At 35.7% G+C, this 22,124-nt stretch overlaps 2 protein-coding genes across 4 annotated transcripts; one reads left to right on the top strand and one right to left on the bottom strand.

The window, feature by feature from the left end:
- The first annotated feature begins 18 nt into the window (after window positions 1–18).
- LOC133530981 (valine--tRNA ligase-like) lies at window positions 19–5,527 on the top strand. Its single transcript, XM_061869048.1, has 5 exons — window positions 19–615; window positions 1,098–1,207; window positions 1,383–1,713; window positions 2,193–2,352; window positions 2,851–5,527. Exons 1-5 carry the CDS (start codon window positions 363–365, stop codon window positions 5,021–5,023), a joined length of 3,027 nt encoding a protein of 1,008 aa, XP_061725032.1. The 5' UTR covers window positions 19–362; the 3' UTR covers window positions 5,024–5,527.
- Window positions 5,528–5,561: 34 nt separating this feature from the next.
- LOC133530984 (uncharacterized) lies at window positions 5,562–12,895 on the bottom strand. Of its 3 annotated transcripts, none has more exons than XM_061869052.1 (4): window positions 12,333–12,895; window positions 10,961–11,234; window positions 8,989–9,079; window positions 8,708–8,776 (listed from the first exon to the last, which is right to left on the bottom strand). In XM_061869052.1, exons 1-4 carry the CDS (start codon window positions 12,633–12,635, stop codon window positions 8,725–8,727), a joined length of 720 nt encoding a protein of 239 aa, XP_061725036.1. In that variant the 5' UTR covers window positions 12,636–12,895; the 3' UTR covers window positions 8,708–8,724. The 3 variants fall into 3 exon arrangements, with proteins under 3 accessions (XP_061725038.1, XP_061725036.1, XP_061725037.1); XM_061869053.1 differs by having other exon boundaries at window positions 12,354–12,884; XM_061869054.1 differs by lacking the exons at window positions 8,708–8,776; window positions 8,989–9,079 and adding an exon at window positions 5,562–8,473 and having other exon boundaries at window positions 12,333–12,883.
- Between the last annotated feature and the right edge of the window lie 9,229 nt (window positions 12,896–22,124).

Below are 22,124 nucleotides of genomic sequence, written 5' to 3'. Positions count from 1 at the left end.
TAGTGTAAAATAAAATAATTATGGAACGGAGACTTAAGTTGTTGAATTAATAAAATAAAAATAGTTTTACATATCTTCAAGTCCATTCAAAGTATATTCAATATCGTAAGGAGGAAGAAAATATTTTGCACAGAATGGTGATTTCTTTGCGTACGTAAAATGTAGCTCATTTAACTCCGATATACGTAAAATGCGTTAGAAATCAATTTATGAGCGAAACGAATATCCATCAAAAAGTACGTACAATGGAATGGCCTATTCTAAACATCACATCTAAGCAAAGTTGTCAAAAAATACAACAGGAGGACGAGAATGTTTAATAAATTTGAATTCTTTTAAAATATAATTAATTAAAAATAAAAATGTTTTTCCATTATAATACTTATAACTGTATAAGATCCTATTTATGTCTATGGAGTCGCAGTATTTCGAAAACCTCTCGTATCATTCCTAAACCAAATTTGTCGGCATCCGCCTATCAGCCACAATTTGTGGAAAAACATGTATATCAGGAATGGGAGAGAAATGGGCTCTTCACACCGGAGAATTTCAGTGATAAACCTTCTTTCAGCATGGTGCTACCGCCGCCTAATGTTACTGGGAAGTTGCATTTAGGTTAGTAAAACAGCTGATTTCTATTTAAGATATATGGATAATTTGTTTAAGTATTATTTTAATTATATGTATGTAAACGAGCCCAGTTTGCGTGCTAAAGGAATTTACGTAGCTTGTCTCACAAAAATAAAGAACTCGAAAGCAAGAGGGTCTAAAAAAAGTGTTTGTTTTCATATCTTAATATATGACGAATTAAGTGTTTTATAAAAGTCATATTCTATATATTAACAGATTCATTTTTATAACAGAATACAGGTGTATTCCCACTTGTCTCCGCCCCGCGTGATCACCAACATATATGAGGCAGACAGATGGGAATGATTAATATGAATGTACCTATTCCCATCTGCCCGGCCAAAATGGGAATAGAACTTTATTATTTGTAATACTCTACTATAAAGAATAGCTAACATCAGCCTAATAATAACAATAAGTATCTTTGAAAAATTCCTGTTTGAAAATGTTTTGAAACTTACTTTCAGGTCATGCCCTAGCTGGCACAGTTCAAGATGTAATAGTCAGAAGGAAGAGGGCTACAGGCCACAATGTACTCTGGTTACCGGGCACAGATCATGCCGGTATTGCTACACAGGTAATAAATCAATTAAGCATAACTGCATTGACAAAAAGGGAATACACTTGTGTACAAAAAGACTCAACATCTTACATCATCATAATTTTTTAATAAGAACTTATCCTTTGATAAGTTCTTATTAAAAATTAACTTTTCCATATTTCAGTTCTATTGCACTTTCTTTTGATTCTAGGGTGTTGTTGAGAAATACCTAAAAAGTCGTCACAATCTCACCCGCCACGGGCTAGGCCGTGACAAATTTAACAAGGAGGTCTGGAAATGGAAGGAAAAACATGGCAACACCATCTGCCAACAGCTCAGGACTATGGGCTACTCTTTAGATTGGGGCAGAGAAATGTTTACAATGGACCGGAAGCATATAAATGCTGTTAACTTAGCATTTATAAGACTGTTTCAGAAGGGATTAATTTATAGACAAAAGGCTTTGGTGAATTGGTGTAATACTCTGCAATCAACTGTGTCGGATATTGAAGTGGATAATGTGGAGATTACTGGTCCAACAGGTATCTAAATGTTATTATTACTACTAAACCTTGCGATTATACTTCCTCAATTTGTCCAATCCAGTATGAATTCTGTTTGTTAGCCAGGAGACAATATTAGCACAGTTGGTTAGAAGAAATTTTGTATCACTTTCTACTAACTTGTATGCATGCATTTTCTAGTAAATAGGTGCTACTAATCGAGCTACTGCGCGCGGCAATTTCCTGCTCGGCCTAATGTGCCATTATTTTAAGGACTTATAGATATAACTACCTACCACAAAAATGGATTTTTTGTTAACTCTTTTTAGAGTTCTTGAAATTATAATTTTCAGTCAATACAATTTCAAGTAGACATGCCCTGCTGCGAAATTTGTCACGCGAAGATTTAATTTAAATACCACAAAACCAGGGTTTTAAGAGTGACCCAGGAGAACGTAACCCTAGCAACGAGTAACAAGAAATGTTAATTCATCCTGATGCGTAACTTTATTTTTTAGAGTTGCGGTTACCAGGATACAATGAGCCAGTGAAATTCGGACAGCTGTACGACTTTGCGTACAGGATATGCGACAGTATGGAGGAAGTTGTGGTATCGACGACGATGCCAGAGACCATGTTGGGAGACGTCGCTGTTGCTGTGCATCCAGACGATTCCAGGTTATTATAATTGTACATTTTATTATAATTGGGTGTCTTTGGACTTTCGTACTCGTTTTTTTACGCTTACCATCTCCTCATTACCTTACCTTTCCTGTCGTAGTATGGAAGACCCCAATCTGTTTTTACAATCGAATCCCACCATGCTTTCATGTGTCCGACTGTTCTTTCTATAGGTCGCATTTCTCAACCGATTCACGTGTACTTTTATGAGCAGATTATTATTTATATGGTTTTTTTGTCGATTTAGTATCTGGATTTTTTTCAAAATCGCGAAGTTATAACGTTTGCGACGCCTACAGCTCACAGAGCTACTAGTATAGTTTTGTTTGGCTTGGACTTCAGTAGGTACTTTCAAGAGTAAAATGGCACTAACGTGCTAAGATACTGACCCACTCACCTTACCCCTCTTCTGGGTGCATACTTAACATGGAATCGAAAGATTTATCCTTTTAGATTATTATCTTGCCTAACATATAAGCGTTACCTAAATTTCAGGTACAAACATCTAAGAAAGAAGCGAGTCATCCACCCTTTCAACGGCAACACTTTACCCATAATTTTCGACGATTTTGTCGACATGAAGTTCGGGACCGGAGCCGTCAAAATCACTCCCGCCCACAGCAAAATAGACTACGAGGTTGCTAAGGAACACAAGCTGGAGCTCCATCAAGTTATAGATGAACAAGGAAATATTATAAACTCTAAAGAATATAACGGGTTAAAGAAATATCACTGTAGAGAAGAAATTGTTAAGAGATTAGATGGTTTGGGACTTCTAAAGAAGGTTACACCGCATTCGATGAGTCTGCCGATTTGTAATAGAACCAATGACGTTATAGAATATTTACCTAAAGAACAGTGGTTTTTAAACTGCAGCAGTTTAAATAAGAAAGCAATTGAGGTTGTAGAGAAGGGAGAGTTAAAGATACAGCCGGAGAAGTTTGTAAAGAATTGGATGAATTGGTGTAAAGATGATAGGGATTGGTGTGTTTCGAGACAGTTATGGTGGGGGCAGGAAATTCCGGGATATAAGTGTACTTATGGATCAAACACTACTTGGGTAGCTGCTAACGATGAACATGAAGCCAAAGATATATCTGCAAAGTTTTTAGATATAGAAGCAGATAAAATACAGGTTGAAAAAGATACAGATGTTTTAGATACTTGGTTCTCTTCGGCAATTTACCCGTTTTCTTCTTTGGGATGGCCGGATAAATATAGCTTGGATTACGACAAGTTCTATCCCTTGAATTTAATGGCTACCGGGCATGATATCTTAGGTTTATGGGTGCATAGGATGGTAATACTTGGACTGGAATTGACTGATAACCTTCCGTTTAAAAATGTATTACTCCATGGAATTATTTGCGATAATAAGGGTTCAAAAATGTCTAAAAGCAAAGGTAATGTTATAGATCCTATTGATGTCATAAACGGAATTTCTTTAGATGAACTGAAAAAGAAGACCGAAAAGATGTATGCAGACGGGATTTTAAGTAAAAGCGAATTGGTGAAATCTTTGGAATACCATAAGAGCAATTTTTCGAATACTAAAGGTATACCAGAATGCGGAGTGGATGCATTGAGGTTCACATTATTGTCACAAGATATAAAGTCACATTTTGTCAACTTTGATGTGAACATGTGTCATTCAAACAAGCTGTTCTGTAATAAAATTTGGCAGAGTGTGAAATACACTCATTTACAGTTTGCTAAACTGAAAGAATTGCCGAAAAAGAGGACCATTTTAGAAAATGATTTGACTTTTTTTGATGCATGGATTTTGAGCAGATTAGCATATATGATAGATATAGTCAACACAGCTATGGGAAACCATGACTTCCACTTAGCTACAAAAGCTTTAAGAACATTCATTTACAACGAATTCTGCGATGTATACTTGGAAACGACTAAACCAGGATTTGAACACAAAGACAAAAAGATTGGTTATGCGCATGCTCACACCTTGAGCACTATTTTGAACGCATCTCTAAGATGTTTAAATCCCTTTATGATTTACTTGACATATGATCTGATACCAAGGATACCTCAATTCGAAGAAAGTATTATATACAATTTTAATGATTATGACGAAAAATATTTTAAGTACCCTCAATCTGATGAGTTTAGTAAATGGAGAAATATTAATTTGGAAATTCAAGTAGATCAGTTTCTAAGTACAATATTTTTAATTAGACAATTGAAAGGATATTATAATATATCCAATAAACTTAGGCCAACCGTGTATATAAATACAACAAATAACGTATTAAAGGCGGATATCAATAAGTATAGTGATATAGTAAAAAATCTAACAAAATGTGACAATATTCAATTTGGTGAAGTAACAAACAAAAATGTTGTAAGTGGACAGCTAGATAAAGATACTAAATTATATGTAGAATTATTAGGTAAAGATTTAAATGTTGCTATGAGAGAAGCTAAAGCTAAACTAATGAAAAAAGTAAACAAGTTAGAAGATTATTTAGCTAAGTTAGAACAGAAGATGTCTAGTCCAAATTATGTGAATTTGTCAGAATTCACGCGAATGATAGACAGAGAAAACGAAAAGAGTAAAAGAGAGGAGTTAATGCAGTTGAAACGATTAGTTGTTGATGATGTATTACCAGACGACAAAGGAAAAGATGATAATATGAAATTGTCCTAACGGCGCGGCGTCACTCATCGTGAAACGATTGCAAGGAGAGGATCAACGTTTTTAGGGTTCCGTACCCAAAGGGTAAAATGGGACCCTATTACTAAGACTCCGCTGTCCGTCCGTCCGTCTGTCACCAGGCTGTATCTCACGAACCGTGATAGCTAGACGAAATTTTCACAGATAATGTATTTCTGTTGCCGCTATAATGACAAATACTAAAAAGTACGAAACCCTCGGTGGGCGACTCCGACTAGCACTTGTCCTGATTTTTGTAGTTATTCTGTCCCGTCAGCCAGACGACAATAGTAAAATAGTTTGTATGAAGAAATGTTATACTTAATACTACTAATATCCAACTCTTCGCGCCTACATTTTTAAATTTGCCGCCTTTTTCTACTGACAAAGGTAGCTGTGCCAGAGTATAAATTATTGTTACAAGATGTGTTTTGTTTATGATACATATTTTGGAGATCAGATTAATTTGCCCTCTAATAAAAAAAATGGATTTACTTAGTTGATTATAATAATTTATAATGATAAAAGTCAGTTTACAACAAACGATAAAATTTATTTAAAATAATTGACTTATAATTTATAAGTTGATAACAATAATGGCCCCGTGGAAAAAAAAACATTAATTTCAGATTTACACATAAAAATAATAGCCAAATAAAGGACATTCATAAGTTCACAACATAATCATAATATTCTAATTAATAAAATTCATAACTATTCATAAAATAAAAGACACAAACAAAACCTATTGCATTATACACGACAAAGTACAGTCGGCAACAAATACCTACGCGAATTTAGAAAATATCTACGCGACAAACCAAAATACTACTTATATTAGACTTTGATTTGTATCGTAATAATAAAATAATAATAATATCTGCTACTGACTGTACATACTTTTTTTTAACATAAACCTTACAAGACTAAACAGAAGTTTGATTTTCCATTGAAAGATCGATTTTGTATGTATTTTAATATGAATGCTTCTGTGGGTTGATCAACTGTGACATTTTACTTTTTTACCCCGTTACCCAGGAGACAATATTAAGACAGTTTTATATAAATTGTAATTCATTCTACTGACAGACTTAGTAGAAGGCCCCCGCAGTAATGGGCCTAAAAACTACCATTAAAGTGCATGTATGGTCATATAAATTTGTGGGTTTATGGAGTGACCCAGGAGACAAAACATAACCATAGCACCGACCTAGTACAAGAAAAAGTTATCTGCCTTTTGGCTTATAGTGGAAGTTGTTCAGTAAAATACCTACTTTGTAATTGCAAAAATACAAAATCTCTCATGGAACATGGAAACTGGGAATAGCGAGTAAAGCAACTATCTATTTTCACATTACAATCTAAAACATTCTCACAGAACGTTTAAAATAATCAAATACAAACCAATATAAACTATAATGAACGAAAACAACTCATTTTGGTTTAAACGCATATACACGAATGATATAACTAAATACGAATATTATTTTACTACTAAATTTATGAGCTTAAAGTGCACTTCAAGCAAAGTAAGCAATGCTAGGAGACTTGCAAATTATATTTTGGGTTTATTTTGTTCAGAATTTAAAATACAACATAGAACAAAAGTTCGTTCATTTTTCCAGTCATGTTCAATGACTTAGCTATACTGTTATATGCATGGAAAAAATACAAAATACTGCCTACTGTATTCGGATTCCATATACGGGGTATAATGTTTTGGTGATATAAGATACACATACGTGACTGTACTCATTACTGTCAGCAACTTTTGTTACGAGAGCAACCCTGAAATCACAAAAAAAAACTGATGATCCATACTAAAGTTCAATCCTATAATTATATGGAGGCTAGAATTTTATTTTGTGATTTCAAAGTTAAGTGCTATAGTAAAAGTTGATGAACCTAAATAACTATACCCAGTATATCCCCTTTAAAAAATAATTTTAAATCCTGACAGAAATAAGTAGCCGATTTGATATTTACTTATGCATTTAACTATCCATCTAACATTTGCTTGTCAGCTCTAGTCATGTGGGGTAAGAGGAATATAGTTTATTAAGTTGACTGTACCTTGTTCCAAGCCTGATTTGAAGGCTTGGAACAAGGTAAGTAACTTAATATAAATTTTATTTTCAGGTAAAATTTGTCTATTAAGTTGGCTGTACCTTGTTCCAAGCCTTCAAATCAGGCTTGGAACAAGGTAAGTAACTTAATATAAATTTTATTTTCAGGTAAAATTTGTCTATTTTGCTTGAGGCAAGAAAATCAGTATGATGGTTCCCTACAAGTATTTTTCTTGCTCCAGTGTTTGTATCTTTCTATTACCCCAACTAATCTTATATCGTATTTGGTGATGCGAAATATGTAAGTACAATCAAACAACTAGAATCCTACGCCACCGTAGAACCATTTCAAATTGAAGAATAGTGATAACCTCCCTTTGATATGGCCTAGGGTTAAAGTTGGTTGACTGTATCTACTATTACTTATAAACGACAAATCTAATTTTGAATTAAATTGTCAGATTGAGGTAATCACATGGAAGCAACAGTTTGGTTGTATCGTTCATAAGTAGAATATTTTTACACTTACATCTTCAAAGAATTGATAGTCATTAATGCTGCCGTAGTTTCATTTCTTTTTCGTGCCGTGACCCAGGAGATAGCAGTGATCGGATAAAATCAACAAAATAATCGCATAGGCGATGTCCAAGAAGTACCTGCAGGATGGCAGGAAAAATACGTTGACATTTTTTTGTTGACAATTTTAACACAACACACGTTTACGTTTGTCTATCAGAGCTAAATGAGAATATTTTTAAAATAATATGTTTTGTTTTAGCTAAATGATTGTAGTTTTAAATTTTTAATGACATTTTGTATAAGTAAGAAAAAAGTTCCTAGAAATGGTTTGTCAACGTATTTTCGGGCCACCCTGTAATGTATTACAAATGCACTGTCCATCATCAGCAATAAAGTTGATAAGTTGCTGGTAAAAACATCAGTATTTCCTTTTTCTTATCTTATGTATATATTAGTGTCTTTAACAATGCTAGGGCCAGTGTTGGTCGAACGTTAATTGTAATTGACCATTACACATTAAACCGTAACGGACGGTTACAGTCGATGGAAGTCACATAGGGATCATCACTGGCCGCGTCAAGTATAGTTACCAGAATTTCGCAAGGCATGAGAGCCGTGACAGTCATTGGAAAACCAGTTTAAATTTGGAACCTATAGCACGAGAATACGCAGACGTTTTCCAATGACTGTTACGCGGTGGGGCAGTATTTACCACCGGAGATGTCAAAACATGACACTTTTAGCCTATGCCAGTTAATACTGAAGCGACGATACTATGATCTCTTGGTTTTCTTGGCTTTTCCCCGCTGGCCCATCTTCTTTTTGCCTGAATGCAAAACGATGCATTTCTTACGGTTTGCTGGAAATAAATAATTAACCCTTTAACGGTGTGATATTCTGTGTAAGGTGAAAGATTGGGGTATTTGGTGTTTTACTGATTAGTTCCCAATTCGCCAGATTCTGGTTCCGCCTGATTCTTCTTTCGTTGCATTCTCATTTAGTCGAATTGTGACGTACTAAAGTTAATCCGGCGAAACCGGAATCCTTTTACTGAGACAAGGAACTGAAGCGAAAACGAAGTAAAACATGATACTGTTCGATAAACGTTTATTATTTTAAAAGTTCATCGAAACTCTCTATCTTCCCCATAGCTTCTGCAATTCTGTAACAAAGTAAAGAAAACATAGTATGAATTGAGTATTATAATAAATTCAATTAACATATTTCCACCTATACGGACATTTGAAAATATACATGAATTGTAAATGTCTTATAAATTACATTGAAAAATTGTTACATATTTTGCAGCATAATTTTAAACAGTAAAATATCTTTTTAAATGTTAATATATATTTTGAATCATAAAACACTGACCTGCTGAAAACTTCAACTTTTTTCCTTTTATGCTCCTTGTCGAGTTCCTGTCGCGCCCTCTTAATAGTAATAAATTCCTTTTCATATTCAGCTAAAACAAGAAAATATACATTGCAATTATTATGGACACAGATCAACTACACAACAATTATTTTTAACAATTACAAAAATATAGATCAACCAAAAAGAATGCTTTAGCTGACCATATTGTGGCATAGTGTCACTAAGGTAAAAGCCACTTATTGATTTGGAGCTATCTATGATGTTGTCATGTTCGAGCCTAGATCAACACCAGTATCTTTTACAATCACATGTGTTGTGTTTAATTAGGGATATCATACACATAGTAGCTACATTTTGGTGGATCTATAAAACTAAGGTGTTAAATGATATTATTATAATTTTGTAAATATATACTTACCTCTGTCTTAGCCGTAATCCTTTTTTGTACACCACAATATGGTCACTAAAGGTTTTAAATAAAATAAAAATTATCATTATTGAAAAAATGTGTATTTATATTGTTGTATGATTTGAATAAGAGTACTTTTCTCTTATGTGAAGTGTTAAAATCATTTTGATGGGAGTAGAGGAAAAATCCATTATTAATTCAACAAAAATGTCTTAAGGCTGACTGAAGTACACATCAACTCCATTTTTATAAATGATTTTTTATACAAGTTTTTGCCGTGACCCAGGAGACAATTGACAGTTGCCTAAGATTTGTTTGGAAATTATAAGCAATTGATGGTCATGATGATGATGATTGTATTGTCACAATAGTCATTTAAAATAATAGTTTATCATACTTTCTAAAGCGCGGCAGAGGCAAGCCGCGCACGCGCTGGTCAGACGACCTAACGGCAGTCGCTGGCCTAAACTGGATAACGACAGCTTCAGACAGAGAGCTCTGGTAAACCTTGGAGGAGGCCTATACCCTATAGAGGTGTTCTCGTACACCCTTTTTTATTGTTAATTTTGTCTGATGTGTATTATTTTTATCATTATTTTTTGTGTTCGAGAAATTAAAGGCTTTTTTATTTTCAATTTTATTTATTTTATCACACTTTCTCTAAATCCACAGTGCAGATTTCGTCAAAACCGTAGTTATGACTTTGTCCAATCTACATAAAATCCGCAACAAGCTTTGTCCAAAAACCTAACACTACCTCGTTAAGTGGCTCTCTAGCGCCAATGACCTTCGATCTGAATCCCTTCGTTTTCTAATGTTTTTTGTAGCTTATCTTATTAACAGCAACGGCTTTAAGCAATATAGTATTCCATATTTACTTCAAAGTTCACGAGATATTTGGCATCAAAGTTGAACAAGTTTAGGCCAAAAAACTGGTTTTCTGGCCATAATTTTGTGTTAATTAGTTTAAAATTAAAATCTCTGACCAGTTTTTAGAGACGCAAAGACGAATTCAAATGTCTAGATTTCGTACATGTAAAAATTTTCACAGCAATCAAGTAACGAAAAAGTGTTTTTTTAGACAATAAATAAAAAAATTATATAAAGATGAGTGTTCATTTCTTTCAAAATCCGGCAGACCAGAATGGAGATGAAAGATTGAAGAACCGATAGCTATTTGTCTTATAATTCTATCTATATTGCAAATGTAGGAGTGACGACTCAAAACTTGTCAAAAATCAATGAAAACTGTGGGGAGCCCCGAGACAACTCATATCTGGCACAAACGTTCCAAAAACACTGGCCACATTACCATTATTTCAACCAAGTATAATTGGTCTCTTAGTTTCCTACTCTTCCTAGCTAAGGAAGCTCCTCCAGTCCTGGGTTTGAATCTTGCTAAAGGTATTTATTTGTGTAATGAGATGGATATTTGTTGAAAATTGTTCGTGAGTTATGAATGTTTTCTATGTATTTAAGTTTTATTTTAACTGTGGGATTAGATAGCTTCATAATGAAAATATATCATAAATAGAAAATGAAAATTTCAAAAGCACTCACTAAGTTTGGCCATATCCAGCCCTTTCTCTTTCTTCTTCTCATCCTCATGCCACTTCACGTGCTTCACCAGACAGAACAGGTACTTGAAGCTCTCAGAGCACTTCGCACAAGCATACATCATCTCTCCCTTCTCCACCTTCTCTGGGCCCTCGGGGTAGGGGAGGTCATCTTCGCATTTGTCGGCATTTTTGATGACACCACCAGGGAGGATTTCGAGGGTTGGCCAACTGTCTGGTGGCTTTAGGTCTGTATGTTTTTGCTCTGGGACTATATCCTGAAAAAGAAAACAGTTTAATCATGGTTTATCATTGTGAGACCAAAAATCGTAGCCTATCATTTAATCAAACTTATATAATAATAAAAAATTGGAAAATTTGCAATATTTTGTCTACAGGCTCTGATTAATGGTGCATTTACAATATTAACAAAGCAGTTATATAACTAATAAATTAAAAACTTAAATAAAAACCCCCTGCATTCATTATATGCCAAAAATGCCTTACATCATGTTGGAAAAGAGCCGATACTCTTTAAACTGCTGAATTGATTTCTATGAAATATAGCTAAAAACCACAACAGGAAAACTAGCTGTCATGTAAAAAAAAACAAACCACATTGAAATTGGCCCATCCGTTGGAGAGCTATGATGTCAAAGACAGACAGACATTGGTGTCAATCATATAACACCTCTCTCTTTGCATCAGAGGTTAAAAAGAGTATGTAACATGAACTTTGCTAACATCATAGTGTTATGTAATGTTTATCTAGTTACACCAAAATATTAAAATTTTAATGTATGTTTCAAGATGTACAGCACCAGAAGTGTTCAAAAAGATCCACACTCTACCCTACTCTCTCAATACATACATTTAAAACTAACATTGTATCAAACAGATGTCTACCAGCAATATTACAAATTTAAATTAAGGGACAGAATGGAAAAATTTACTGGTCTATTCTCATCTGATTGGAATTTTAACTGTTCACTATCAACATCTGCTTGTATAAAAAAAAGACAGGATGAAACTGAGGCAGTCACAGATGGGAAGGATTGATTCCCATTTGTCACCACTGGCTACAGATGGGAATGGATCCTTCCAATTTGTTCCCACCAGGGACAGATGGGAATACACCAATTAACCGCTTCTGGCCTTTGAAGTTGCGACCATTGGGAACACTAGTCCAATCGCTCTAAGAAAAAAAAAGGTCCCAAAGGTCTTTCAGTCTTGCCAGAACTGGTAGATTTTTCCTTTATTTAAATTTACATTTTATTTTGAAAACTAAGCTTGCTTAATTATTTTTGCTCCTGTCTAAAGTGTAATGTGAACAAATAACACTTGCAAAATAATTTTATAAGCAAAACAACTATTACATTTTGTGCCACATCTCTTACTATTGGAATTTCGTCCAACGGCTCGAGAACTTCAGGAACAATCATCTCTGCAGTGTCGCTGTCGTCTTCAACCACTTCTTCTGACTGAATGGACACCATACTCCCAATGTTTGAGTCCTCATCTTCATTGACTACACAATCATACCCAATGTTATCAACAATACAGGTTTCTAGTACTTCCTCTTCGCAATTCCTTTCTCTCGAAGGCTGTACGTCCTCCATACGCACTAGTGGTACGTTCTCCAGCTCTTCACTGTTTTCTATCGCGCTGGCCGCGGACATTTTTGATAAAAAGTTGAATAAATGTTGATCGTAAGGCCCTATCAAAACATGACGATTTAATGATGATATGTTATGTAGTCAATGAGCTTAATGCGAGCAGCGTTGCTAATGAAGTGTAAGCAACAGTTTACAACACAAATTGCTAATGGGAGTAGAGGAAAAATTCATTAATTCAACAAAAATATCTTAAGGCTGACCTAAGTACACATCAACTCCATTTTGACAATCACTTTGTGGTGTTGCCAGTGCCAGAGGTTAAAATTTGTCCACATCTGTGTTTGCTATTGAGGTCAAATAACAAGTATGACAATGTAGTTGCATCTCTTTCTTCAATATGTAAGACGAAAGTTATGCGCATTCACAACGCAGCAACAGACCACGAAGTAAGATAAATAATAAATACATCTACTTCGCAGTTTCTTATCGATAGATCGTGCTTTTATGACAGGCATTTTTATTTTACCTTTGTACCTAGAATTAATAATTTCCTTTGCAAAAAATTGTACTTACGTATATTTTGATCTTACACTAGTACAAAAAAGCGGCCAAGTGCGAGTCGGACTCGCCCATGAAGGGTTCCGTACCATTTATGACGTATTAAAAAAACTACTTACTAGATCTCATTCAAACCAATTTTCGGTGGAAGTTTGCATGGTAATATATATCATATATTTTTTTTAGATTTTTCATTCTGTTATTTTAGAAGTTACAGGGGGGGGGGGGGGGGGAGACACACTTTTTTTTACTTTGGAAGTGTCTCTCGCGCAAACTTTAGAAAGTTTAGAAAAAAATGATATTAGGAACTTAAATATCATTTTTAAAGACCTATCCCTAGATACCCCACACGTATGGGTTTGATGAAAAAATTTTTTTTTTTAAATTTTATTACGTATTAAAAAAAAACTACTTACTAGATCTCGTTAGAACCAATTTTCGGTGGAAGTTTGCATGGCAATGTATATCATATATTTTTTTTAGATTTTTCATTCTGTTATTTTAGAAGTTACGGGGGGGGGGGGGGACACACACACATTTTACCACTTTGGAAGTGTCTCTCGCGCAAACTATTCAGTTTAGAAAAAAATGATATTAGAAACCTCAATATCATTTTTAAAGACCTATCCATAGATACCCCACACGTATGGGTTTAATGAAAAAAGATTTTTTGAGTTTCAGTTCTAAGTATGGGGAACACCCAAAATTTATTGTTTTTTTTTTTCTATTTTTGTGTAAAAGTCCTAATGCGGTTCATAGAATACATCTACTTACCAAGTTTGAACAGTATAGCTCTTATAGTTTCGGAAAAAAGTGGCGGTGACATAATCGGACAGACAGACGGACATGACGAATCTATAAGGGTTCCGTTTTTTGCCATTTGGCTACGGAACCCTAAAAAGGGATGTATTTATTTATTTATTACAGTACAAAAGGCGGACTTAATACCATAGCATTAAATAGGTTTATCCTTATGCATTCTCTATCAGTCAACGTTAATGATGGGACGGCTGACTATAGTTTTTTTTGTTCTTATTTACTGACTGGTTTGCTAGTCTATAGTTATTAGTTACGCGTAATTAAGAACCTGAGGGCCTACCGCGAACCACGTTCGACGTGTTGCCTCTCTGTCGCACTTGTAAATTCGTGCGTAAGTGTGATAGGGAGGCAACACATCGAACGTGGTTCGCTGTAGGCCCTCTGGGGGCCTACCGCGAAAACCGAAGTTTGTCAATTGCGGGCATTTTTCTTTTTTCTCTGTCACTCTAATGACGTCTTAGAGAGAGTAAAAGGGAAAGATCCCCGCAATTGGCGAATTTCGGTTTTCGCGGTAGGCCTCCTGTTATTATTTTATTACCACGCTTACTTCTGCGGAGGTCTTGTCGCGAACTCCCCCTACATGTGTAAACGCATATATATATATATATTACTTTATATATCATTATTAGGACGGCGATAACATACTAGTAAGTAGCGGGTGTCGCGATTCTAAACAAATGTGCGCCTAGGTTCATGGATTATGTGATTGTTTAAATCCTTACCTTTCTGTTCACAGATTTTTCTGTTGATGATCGCAGTCTCTCTCTATCTGCTTCGCTAACTAACGCCTCGCCGTTAGCACGGCGCCACCGTCCTTCATCTGAGGGTAAAATAGTTTTATGACTACACAGTCACTAAATACGTTCAGTCCGATATAGTAAGATAAGGATATGGTCATTAGTTAAGGTCTCTCAGTAACGTCATGGAGACTGCATTGTCATATGGTCAGTAAGTCAGTAATGTGCAGCAGATCAATGAGATCATACACTTTCCACAGGTATGGCGGTGCCGCAGCACCTTAAAACAATTGCCTTCTCTTACATGGATCGGGGGGACACACACACCGACATCGACATCTGCGTACGCCTCACACGGTTGGGGACACCAACTCCACATACATCACCGTACCTCACGTACAGTGCACTCTTCCTCGTAACTCTACCTGAGTAGTGGACGCGTCAACTATGAAGTTACGTTATCATGAGTCGTAACAGATAAATATCAGACAGGGCATATATTTAAAAGCGACATTACGCGAATTCTATTTATAGACTCGTACTAATACTAATTAGATAATTAGGATCAAAATATAAGTAATAGATACCAAGAATGAGCGTACTTAACGTATCAATCACTAATCGGATACTTTTTTTTTTTCGGTACAGACTGCTATATACAATATTACTTTTTCTCAACAGGTCTTATAGTCTGGCTAGCCAAATATTGTTGACAGATATTTCCATATAGTATCACCAATTGTCTATGCAAAAATAAAAACACATGAATCTATTCTAACTAACATAAATATTGTATCAAAACTTATAAACTAAACTAAATTATAACCATCGAAATTAATAATAATTAGAAAAAAAACCCAAAACCTAAACTAAAATAAAAATTCACCCCTCGGCAAGGTGCCGTAGATGCTGGCAGCATTACCCCGCTGGATTGTAATACTAATGCGCTGTGCGAGGAAGCTGCCAGCCCTACGGTCCCCAGTCGCATCCACAAGCCTCTTTGACAGAGCCCCAAAAAAATTCAGGGCACCGGGACCCCACGGGCCAAGTGTTTCCACACCAAAAGGGGTAAAACTATATTCTTGGCCGATGCGGCTGTACTTAGCTCTTTTTTTTCGCTCAGCCGCATCCGCCGCTGCACCCGGTGAGACGGAAGTGCCATGAAGATGGGACGTTGCTAGTGTATCCACGCATGTAGCGTCCAACACCAACACCCGTCCCATCTCCCACGGAATCAATGACATTCCGTCCGGCCTTTTACCATCGTCCCTGAGGACGCTGGAGGGCTCCAGCAAAGCCGGCACGTTAGCGCTGGCGAGCGCGCGTCGCTAGATGTCGTTGAGAGCCGAGATAATTAAGGTCAAAAGTAATAAATACCAACGATTGAGCGTACTTAACTTGCAAGATATTAGCTGCCGTCGTCTCCATATTCCGACGTCAGCACACTACTAACTGTTCACTGTGGCTGCTGCGGGCAAAATGGCGGAACGCATGGTTGCGTCGGAAATTCAAGAGTATTCTCCTACCCACTTATAAAAATATAATTAATGTTGCCGACTTGTCATCGCGATATCGATATCTACCTTACACTGTCCCACTAGATTGGTACTCGATTTGCGACAGTTCTTTCTAATCCTAAAAATAGTTATTTGTGCAACAAGACAGATAAGTTAGTTTTGTTGCAAAAGGAAACTTCGAGTCCCGAGCAAGAGACTTCATAATCTTGAGCGGAATGACGAACTGAAATTAGGAAAAAATTCATGTGTTCACGTGCGGCACAACGCAACGAAGCCCCAAAAGTTTAAAAAGTATCCAACCACATTTATACGGTAAAAGCACAACATAATGCGCCTACTTAAATTGTAATAGCTCGTATTTCCACAGAACACTTTGAAATAAAATTGCAGGCGTTCCCTTAATCTCCGTCCCTAGCGTGCTTTTAAGCCTTTAAGGTTGTTGTTGTTGCATTAAAAGCTTTTATGCTACCAGGATAAGTTAAACATTATGACGATGTAAAAAGGATTGAGCATAAAGGATACAAGGTCGCTTATCAGACAGGTAAACAAGTAGGTATATACCTATTCAGTGGATTTCATCATTATTAGTTGTACTGCAGAATTTTCCCATTTTTTTGCAGTGTGACAACAGCTTTATTATGTCCTAATTTTATACAATTTCTCCTTACCTTGGGTATGATTAGAGAGATACATGTCTGGAAGGTATCCTCGCCTGTATTTATTACATAAGTTCCACATATTATGTGTGGTCTATATCAGCACGTCCACTCCATCAAACTCCCCAGTTTTTGAGAGGAAATGCTCAAGTTGCTTAAAAAAATACCCAAATCACTATCCCTCAATTCATCCCGGTTTCCCGTCATCAAATCAAAACCAAATTAATATGGGACCACCTTGAATGTAACTCCTTTCAGTCTTTTCAAATAAAAAATAATTACTTACCGTACAACGCTGCAACTTTGCCTGGATTTTGACGTTTTTTTCTTATATCTGTGAACCTATTTTTCATTATGAGTTTCATGAGTATTAGTCGGAAAACATACCCTATGCCTTACCAGATAACACTCAAATCTCATTACCTAATCATACTGTATTTCCGATTTACAAGCAATCAAAGTGGCAGGCAAAGTTGTAGGCCTAAGACGTAACTTTGCCTAGACGGATATCTCCATAAATAATGTGTTGCTATTTGCAATAATATTTACTCTTGTGCATGAGACATTATGCTTGTCCCTGACAGTCAAATTATGGCCATAAGCTTAATACTTTTTTTTTCACATGCAATAGGTAAAGTTGTAGCAGGTTCCACAAACTTTCTATACAAAATATCGTTAACTGTAGGGTTGTGCCAAAAAAATATTATTATTAAAAAAATCTATTTATATTGTTAGTTACAAAATAATCAACAAACAGATGTAATATATTGTTGTTTGATTTCTTTTTCTTTTAGTATTTAATAATTTGAACTTTTTTTTTATTTTATTACAAGTACATTGCAGATACACTATTTTGCTAATTTTCAGTGCATTATTATAGTGTAAAGTTCTATTTCATTGTAAAGTTCTAATCACCCATCACGTTTGAACTCCAATTGTAATCGACCTGACACCTGACAACCCAGATTTCGATAAGAAAGATAACTGCAAGACAAATCAAATGAGCCTAAACACAGTGGGTTTATTATGTGTAGTTTAGAAGTTGCTATTTTCGGTCTCCATCATCAGACCATCTCGATGGTACCATAAACATTGCATTGTCACCCAAGTTACATAAGTATATCAAACACCTCAATTGGTCGCTAATAAGTGGTTGAAAATTGATTCTAAACATACAACATAATTATAATACAATAAATATACAATTGCAAGTAACTACAATAAAAATATAATAACAGATTGCAATAAGTTTTTTTTATAATTTTCATTTTAATACCCAGAAGTTTTTTTTGTTAACGTTAGTTTATTATTGCATTGTCAGCAGATCTACATAGGTACCCACACAGAAAGTCGGTGAAAATCGACTTGCAAAATTTGACTTAAACAATCAAACATTGCAAGTTAATAAAAAGCTTGTTATAAATAAACTAATTTAAGCAGTTTAGGCAAGCTTATTTTACTCTTTTCTGTACATTTATAAAATTCAGCTAGTGACAGCCCTAGACCCAGGCAAAATTGTGTCATTCAAGTTTCCAAAACACTGCCCAATATTGCCTAGTACGTTATTATGCTGAAATCATGTCCTTTTCTTGAAAATATTAAACTTACGGGAAATAGACAGTCTTTACTTACCCTGGGACGTTACCACTTCTCAAAAAATACCTTTATCGTAGATAAAAATTCAAAAGTTGCGAGACACTAAAAAAATGTTGCCTCTCACGCCGACTTATGATACGTAACTGGCGGAGTGTAGGGACTGCGTCCTACATTCGCCCAAGCTTTAGATGATATTAAATAAATAATGTATTAATTTAGCTTTTCCCGTTATGCGCAATGTGCATTTTAGTTAATAGCATACGTAACTGTTTATTATAACCGTTACAGGGATGAGCTTGTAAAAACATTGTAGTATAAGTTATCTGTTTCCTTCCCTTTGTCGGTACTTGCCTTTGTGTTAATCTCTCTTTGTTTTATTTCTGTGTCAGTTTCCGAATATTGTTAACTTTAAGTCATAAACTAATTTGTAGCCAGCGGAGTAATTCGTGGGAAACGTTAGGATTCGCCATGTGCGAAACCGTTATAGGTTCTGTACCGCTATTCCTATTGCGTACCTGATGCAAGGTTATAATCATTGGGATCGCGGGAGTCAAATATAGTTCGTAGTCAGACGTCAACTCGACAAGTTGTCTCGTACCTATCATCACAGGTTGAGCTTGATATCGTATCGCTCCCTCGCGTTCTCTTGGTACCTATCTTTAATGGTCGAGCTCGATTATATATCGCTCCCTACTTATTATTGTAATTAGTGTTAGTTTAGTATTGAGTTGTGTTAATATAGATTTATTATTGTTACCGCGTCTGAACTTTTTATTTGCAACAATCCCAACACCTAAGTACATATACCAAACTCCACTGCCAAATTGGTGACCCCGCATCTGTGAATAGCGCGTGGCAGCCGTTAGCATTCTTTTCTAAAAAGTTATCGAGTGCCGAGAAGAAATACTCTACTTATGATAGAGAGCTATACGCAATTTATGCTGCTGTCAAACAATTTCGACATAATTTGGAAGCGCGACCATTCACAATCTATACCGACCATAAACCTATCGTGTACGCATTTGCGAAAAAAGATAAACAATGCACTCCAAGACAGTTCCGCTACCTGGATTTTATCGGTCAGTTTACAACCGATATCCGGCATGTTAGCGGAGAGCAGAATATACCTGCCGATACAATGTCTCGGATTGAAATTGATCCCATAGAACGAGGAATTGATTGGAAAGCCTTATCGTTATCTCAGAAATCGGACGACACTTTATTATCGCTATTAAACAAGACTGATTCGACGCTACAGCTTAAGCTTTTACAGTTACCTGGGCTCGAAGAAAGTATTTACTGCGATATTTCTACTCCGTCTGTCCGGCCTTATATTACTGAGCCTTTCCGAAAAACTGCCTTTAATTCTGTTCATCAATTATCTCATCCAGGAGCCAAGACTAGTGTTGAGTTGCTCACTCGTGAGGCACCTCATTTGTACCACTCATTTAGTTAAATTGTCGCAGAACTTCACACCGCATAAATGTCATACATCACTCCTCAATTAATTATACTCATTTACTCGCGCGCATCACACACAGCTCTTACCACTCAAACCATTCAAACACTTCAAATTTAAAAAAAAACTCTCAGCCTTTCAAACTCACTCGCGTTCCTCACAACTCGCAAGAGAGTCGCGAGGCGCTCGGTGCTCGCCGACATTCAAATGAAGAAATGAGTCATTGACGTCATCGCATTCATCGCTCACACTAACAACTGCCCAACTACAAACCTTATTGCAAGGACAAAAGGTCCACCGAGAAATGCGTTGTGTTTGTACCATTCACTCGCCTCACTGTGACATCTCCTCAAAAATCCTTTCAAAATGTAACAATGAATTAGATTTACCGAAAGAGGGAGTGAGACAGACACGCGCCGTGCTTCAATAACACCTCATCGAAAATACGTTAAAAATGAAACACGAAAGGAAACAAGCGTAAGCGTCCGCAAGCCTACATACATATTACGCCATTTTGATCCTAGCATTGCTAAGTTACTTGTCAAAACCGAAAAATCTAAGTCATCAAAGAACCTACCGAAGAAAGTTTTTTCTCTCTGTCGCACTTGTAATTTCATACGTAAGTGCGACAGCAAAGCAAAACTTCGTGGTTCGCGGTAGGCCTCCATATTTGTTAGCTATTGTTGTACTAACGCGCATACCAGTATAACCTGACCTCAAGACTCATATTGCTGGTGTCATGTATAATCTGAATCAATTAGACTGGACAGTGAAATGGTTACTTGATAAGCGATTGAAATGCCAACCAAGTCTCACTGGGCATTTACGAAGCTAGCTTGGAAACAGTTATCGTTTAAGAGACCAAAATATTATTTAAATTATTGAAATATAATATAGTGGCGTACACAAAATATGATATTTTACATTAGTTTATTAATAAAAAAGTAAATATAATTTGTATAGGTGAAATAAACATGTACATTTTAACGATTTGAATTTGTAATACTTTTTGTTAACGTGCTTCGTATAGTATTTCGATCATTTATGATTTTGACATATTTATAGTACGAGAAACTCGAAAAAGTTGTTCGTAATCTTTAGTTGTGTTTTATAAATAGTGATCAGTGACCATTCTTATAATTATACCAAAATAACAATATATTAACATTGTTTTCGCGATAAAATATACCTGTGGGTCTTTCTTTGTGTCTTTTGCATACAAAAATCAAGTGTATATTACACGCCGGTGGCATTACCGCGCGAACGTTATTGAGGCTTTCGTTTGTTATCATATTACAATGCTGTTATTACTGATAAATTATGAGGTGGTAAGTTAGTAATTTCTATATAATAATGGTACAAAAAATATTGGATTTGTTCTCCTTAGTTTGTTAATTGTTTGTTTGGTAGTTTATGGTTAGTATTTATTTCAATATATGAATGTTAAACTTAAAATGATATCAAGTAGCAAGGATTGATACTGAACAATCTAACAATAAAAATAATAAACTGCTAAATTAGAACAAGTTTCATAAAAGCATCAAATTAAGTTGCAATAGGATGTATGTACTTTAACTCCTTAGTTTGATTCTTAAATGTATGTCTTCTGTTGTTAAAGTTCTGTTTTAAACCTCCAGAATTGCACTCCAAGTACATATTTAAAAGGAAGTTTAGCAATGCCTAAATATGTATTTACATTAAATATTGTTTGCTGCCGTTGGAGTTGATGGAATAGTCGATGCTGCAAAAGTGCTAGTACCTCTCCTCATTTGAAGTAAGACATTGTAACACCTCATTTTAGAGAATGAGGTACTCATACAAACTCATTTTAAATTGATGTCCTACCCATCACTAGCCAAGACTACTATCAAATTAGCTACGCAGAAATTCATCTGGCCGTCTATCAAATCAGACTGCAGAGAATGGACTCGAAGCTGTTTAGAGTGTCAGCGTGCTAAAGTTACGCGTCACGTGTCAGCCCCTGTCGGATCATTCGCACCGCCTTCTACTCGATTTGAACACGTGCATATCGACATAGTTGTAATGCCAATGTCAGAACGATGCAGATATATTTTAACTTGCATTGATCGCTTCTCTAGGTGGCCTGAAGCCATACCTATTGAGAACCAAGAGGCAGAAACGGTAGCATGGGCATTCTACTCAAATTGGATCGCACGTTTCGGCGTACCGTTACGAGTCACTACAGACCA

This window comes from Cydia pomonella, chromosome 24 (assembly GCF_033807575.1).
Source record: "Cydia pomonella isolate Wapato2018A chromosome 24, ilCydPomo1, whole genome shotgun sequence".
NCBI lineage: Eukaryota > Metazoa > Arthropoda > Insecta > Lepidoptera > Tortricidae > Cydia > Cydia pomonella.
Note: the sequence above shows the minus strand (reverse complement) of the source record. Positions and strands in the feature narration are given on the sequence as shown.

Excerpts from the sequence above, each read along its gene's own strand:
- LOC133530981 (XM_061869048.1), top strand. The coding sequence starts at position 363 with ATGTTTTTCCATTATAATACTTATAACTGTATAAGATCCTATTTATGT. Across the intron at positions 616-1,097 it reads TACTGGGAAGTTGCATTTAG|GTCATGCCCTAGCTGGCACA; the intron begins GTTAGTAAAACA and ends ACTTACTTTCAG. Across the intron at positions 2,353-2,850 it reads GTGCATCCAGACGATTCCAG|GTACAAACATCTAAGAAAGA; the intron begins GTTATTATAATT and ends CCTAAATTTCAG.
- LOC133530984 (XM_061869052.1), bottom strand. The coding sequence starts at position 12,635 with ATGTCCGCGGCCAGCGCGATAGAAAACAGTGAAGAGCTGGAGAACGTA. Across the intron at positions 11,235-12,332 it reads TAAGAGATGTGGCACAAAAT|GATATAGTCCCAGAGCAAAA; the intron begins GTAATAGTTGTT and ends TTTCTTTTTCAG. Across the intron at positions 8,777-8,988 it reads AAAGTTGAAGTTTTCAGCAG|AATTGCAGAAGCTATGGGGA; the intron begins GTCAGTGTTTTA and ends ACTTTGTTACAG.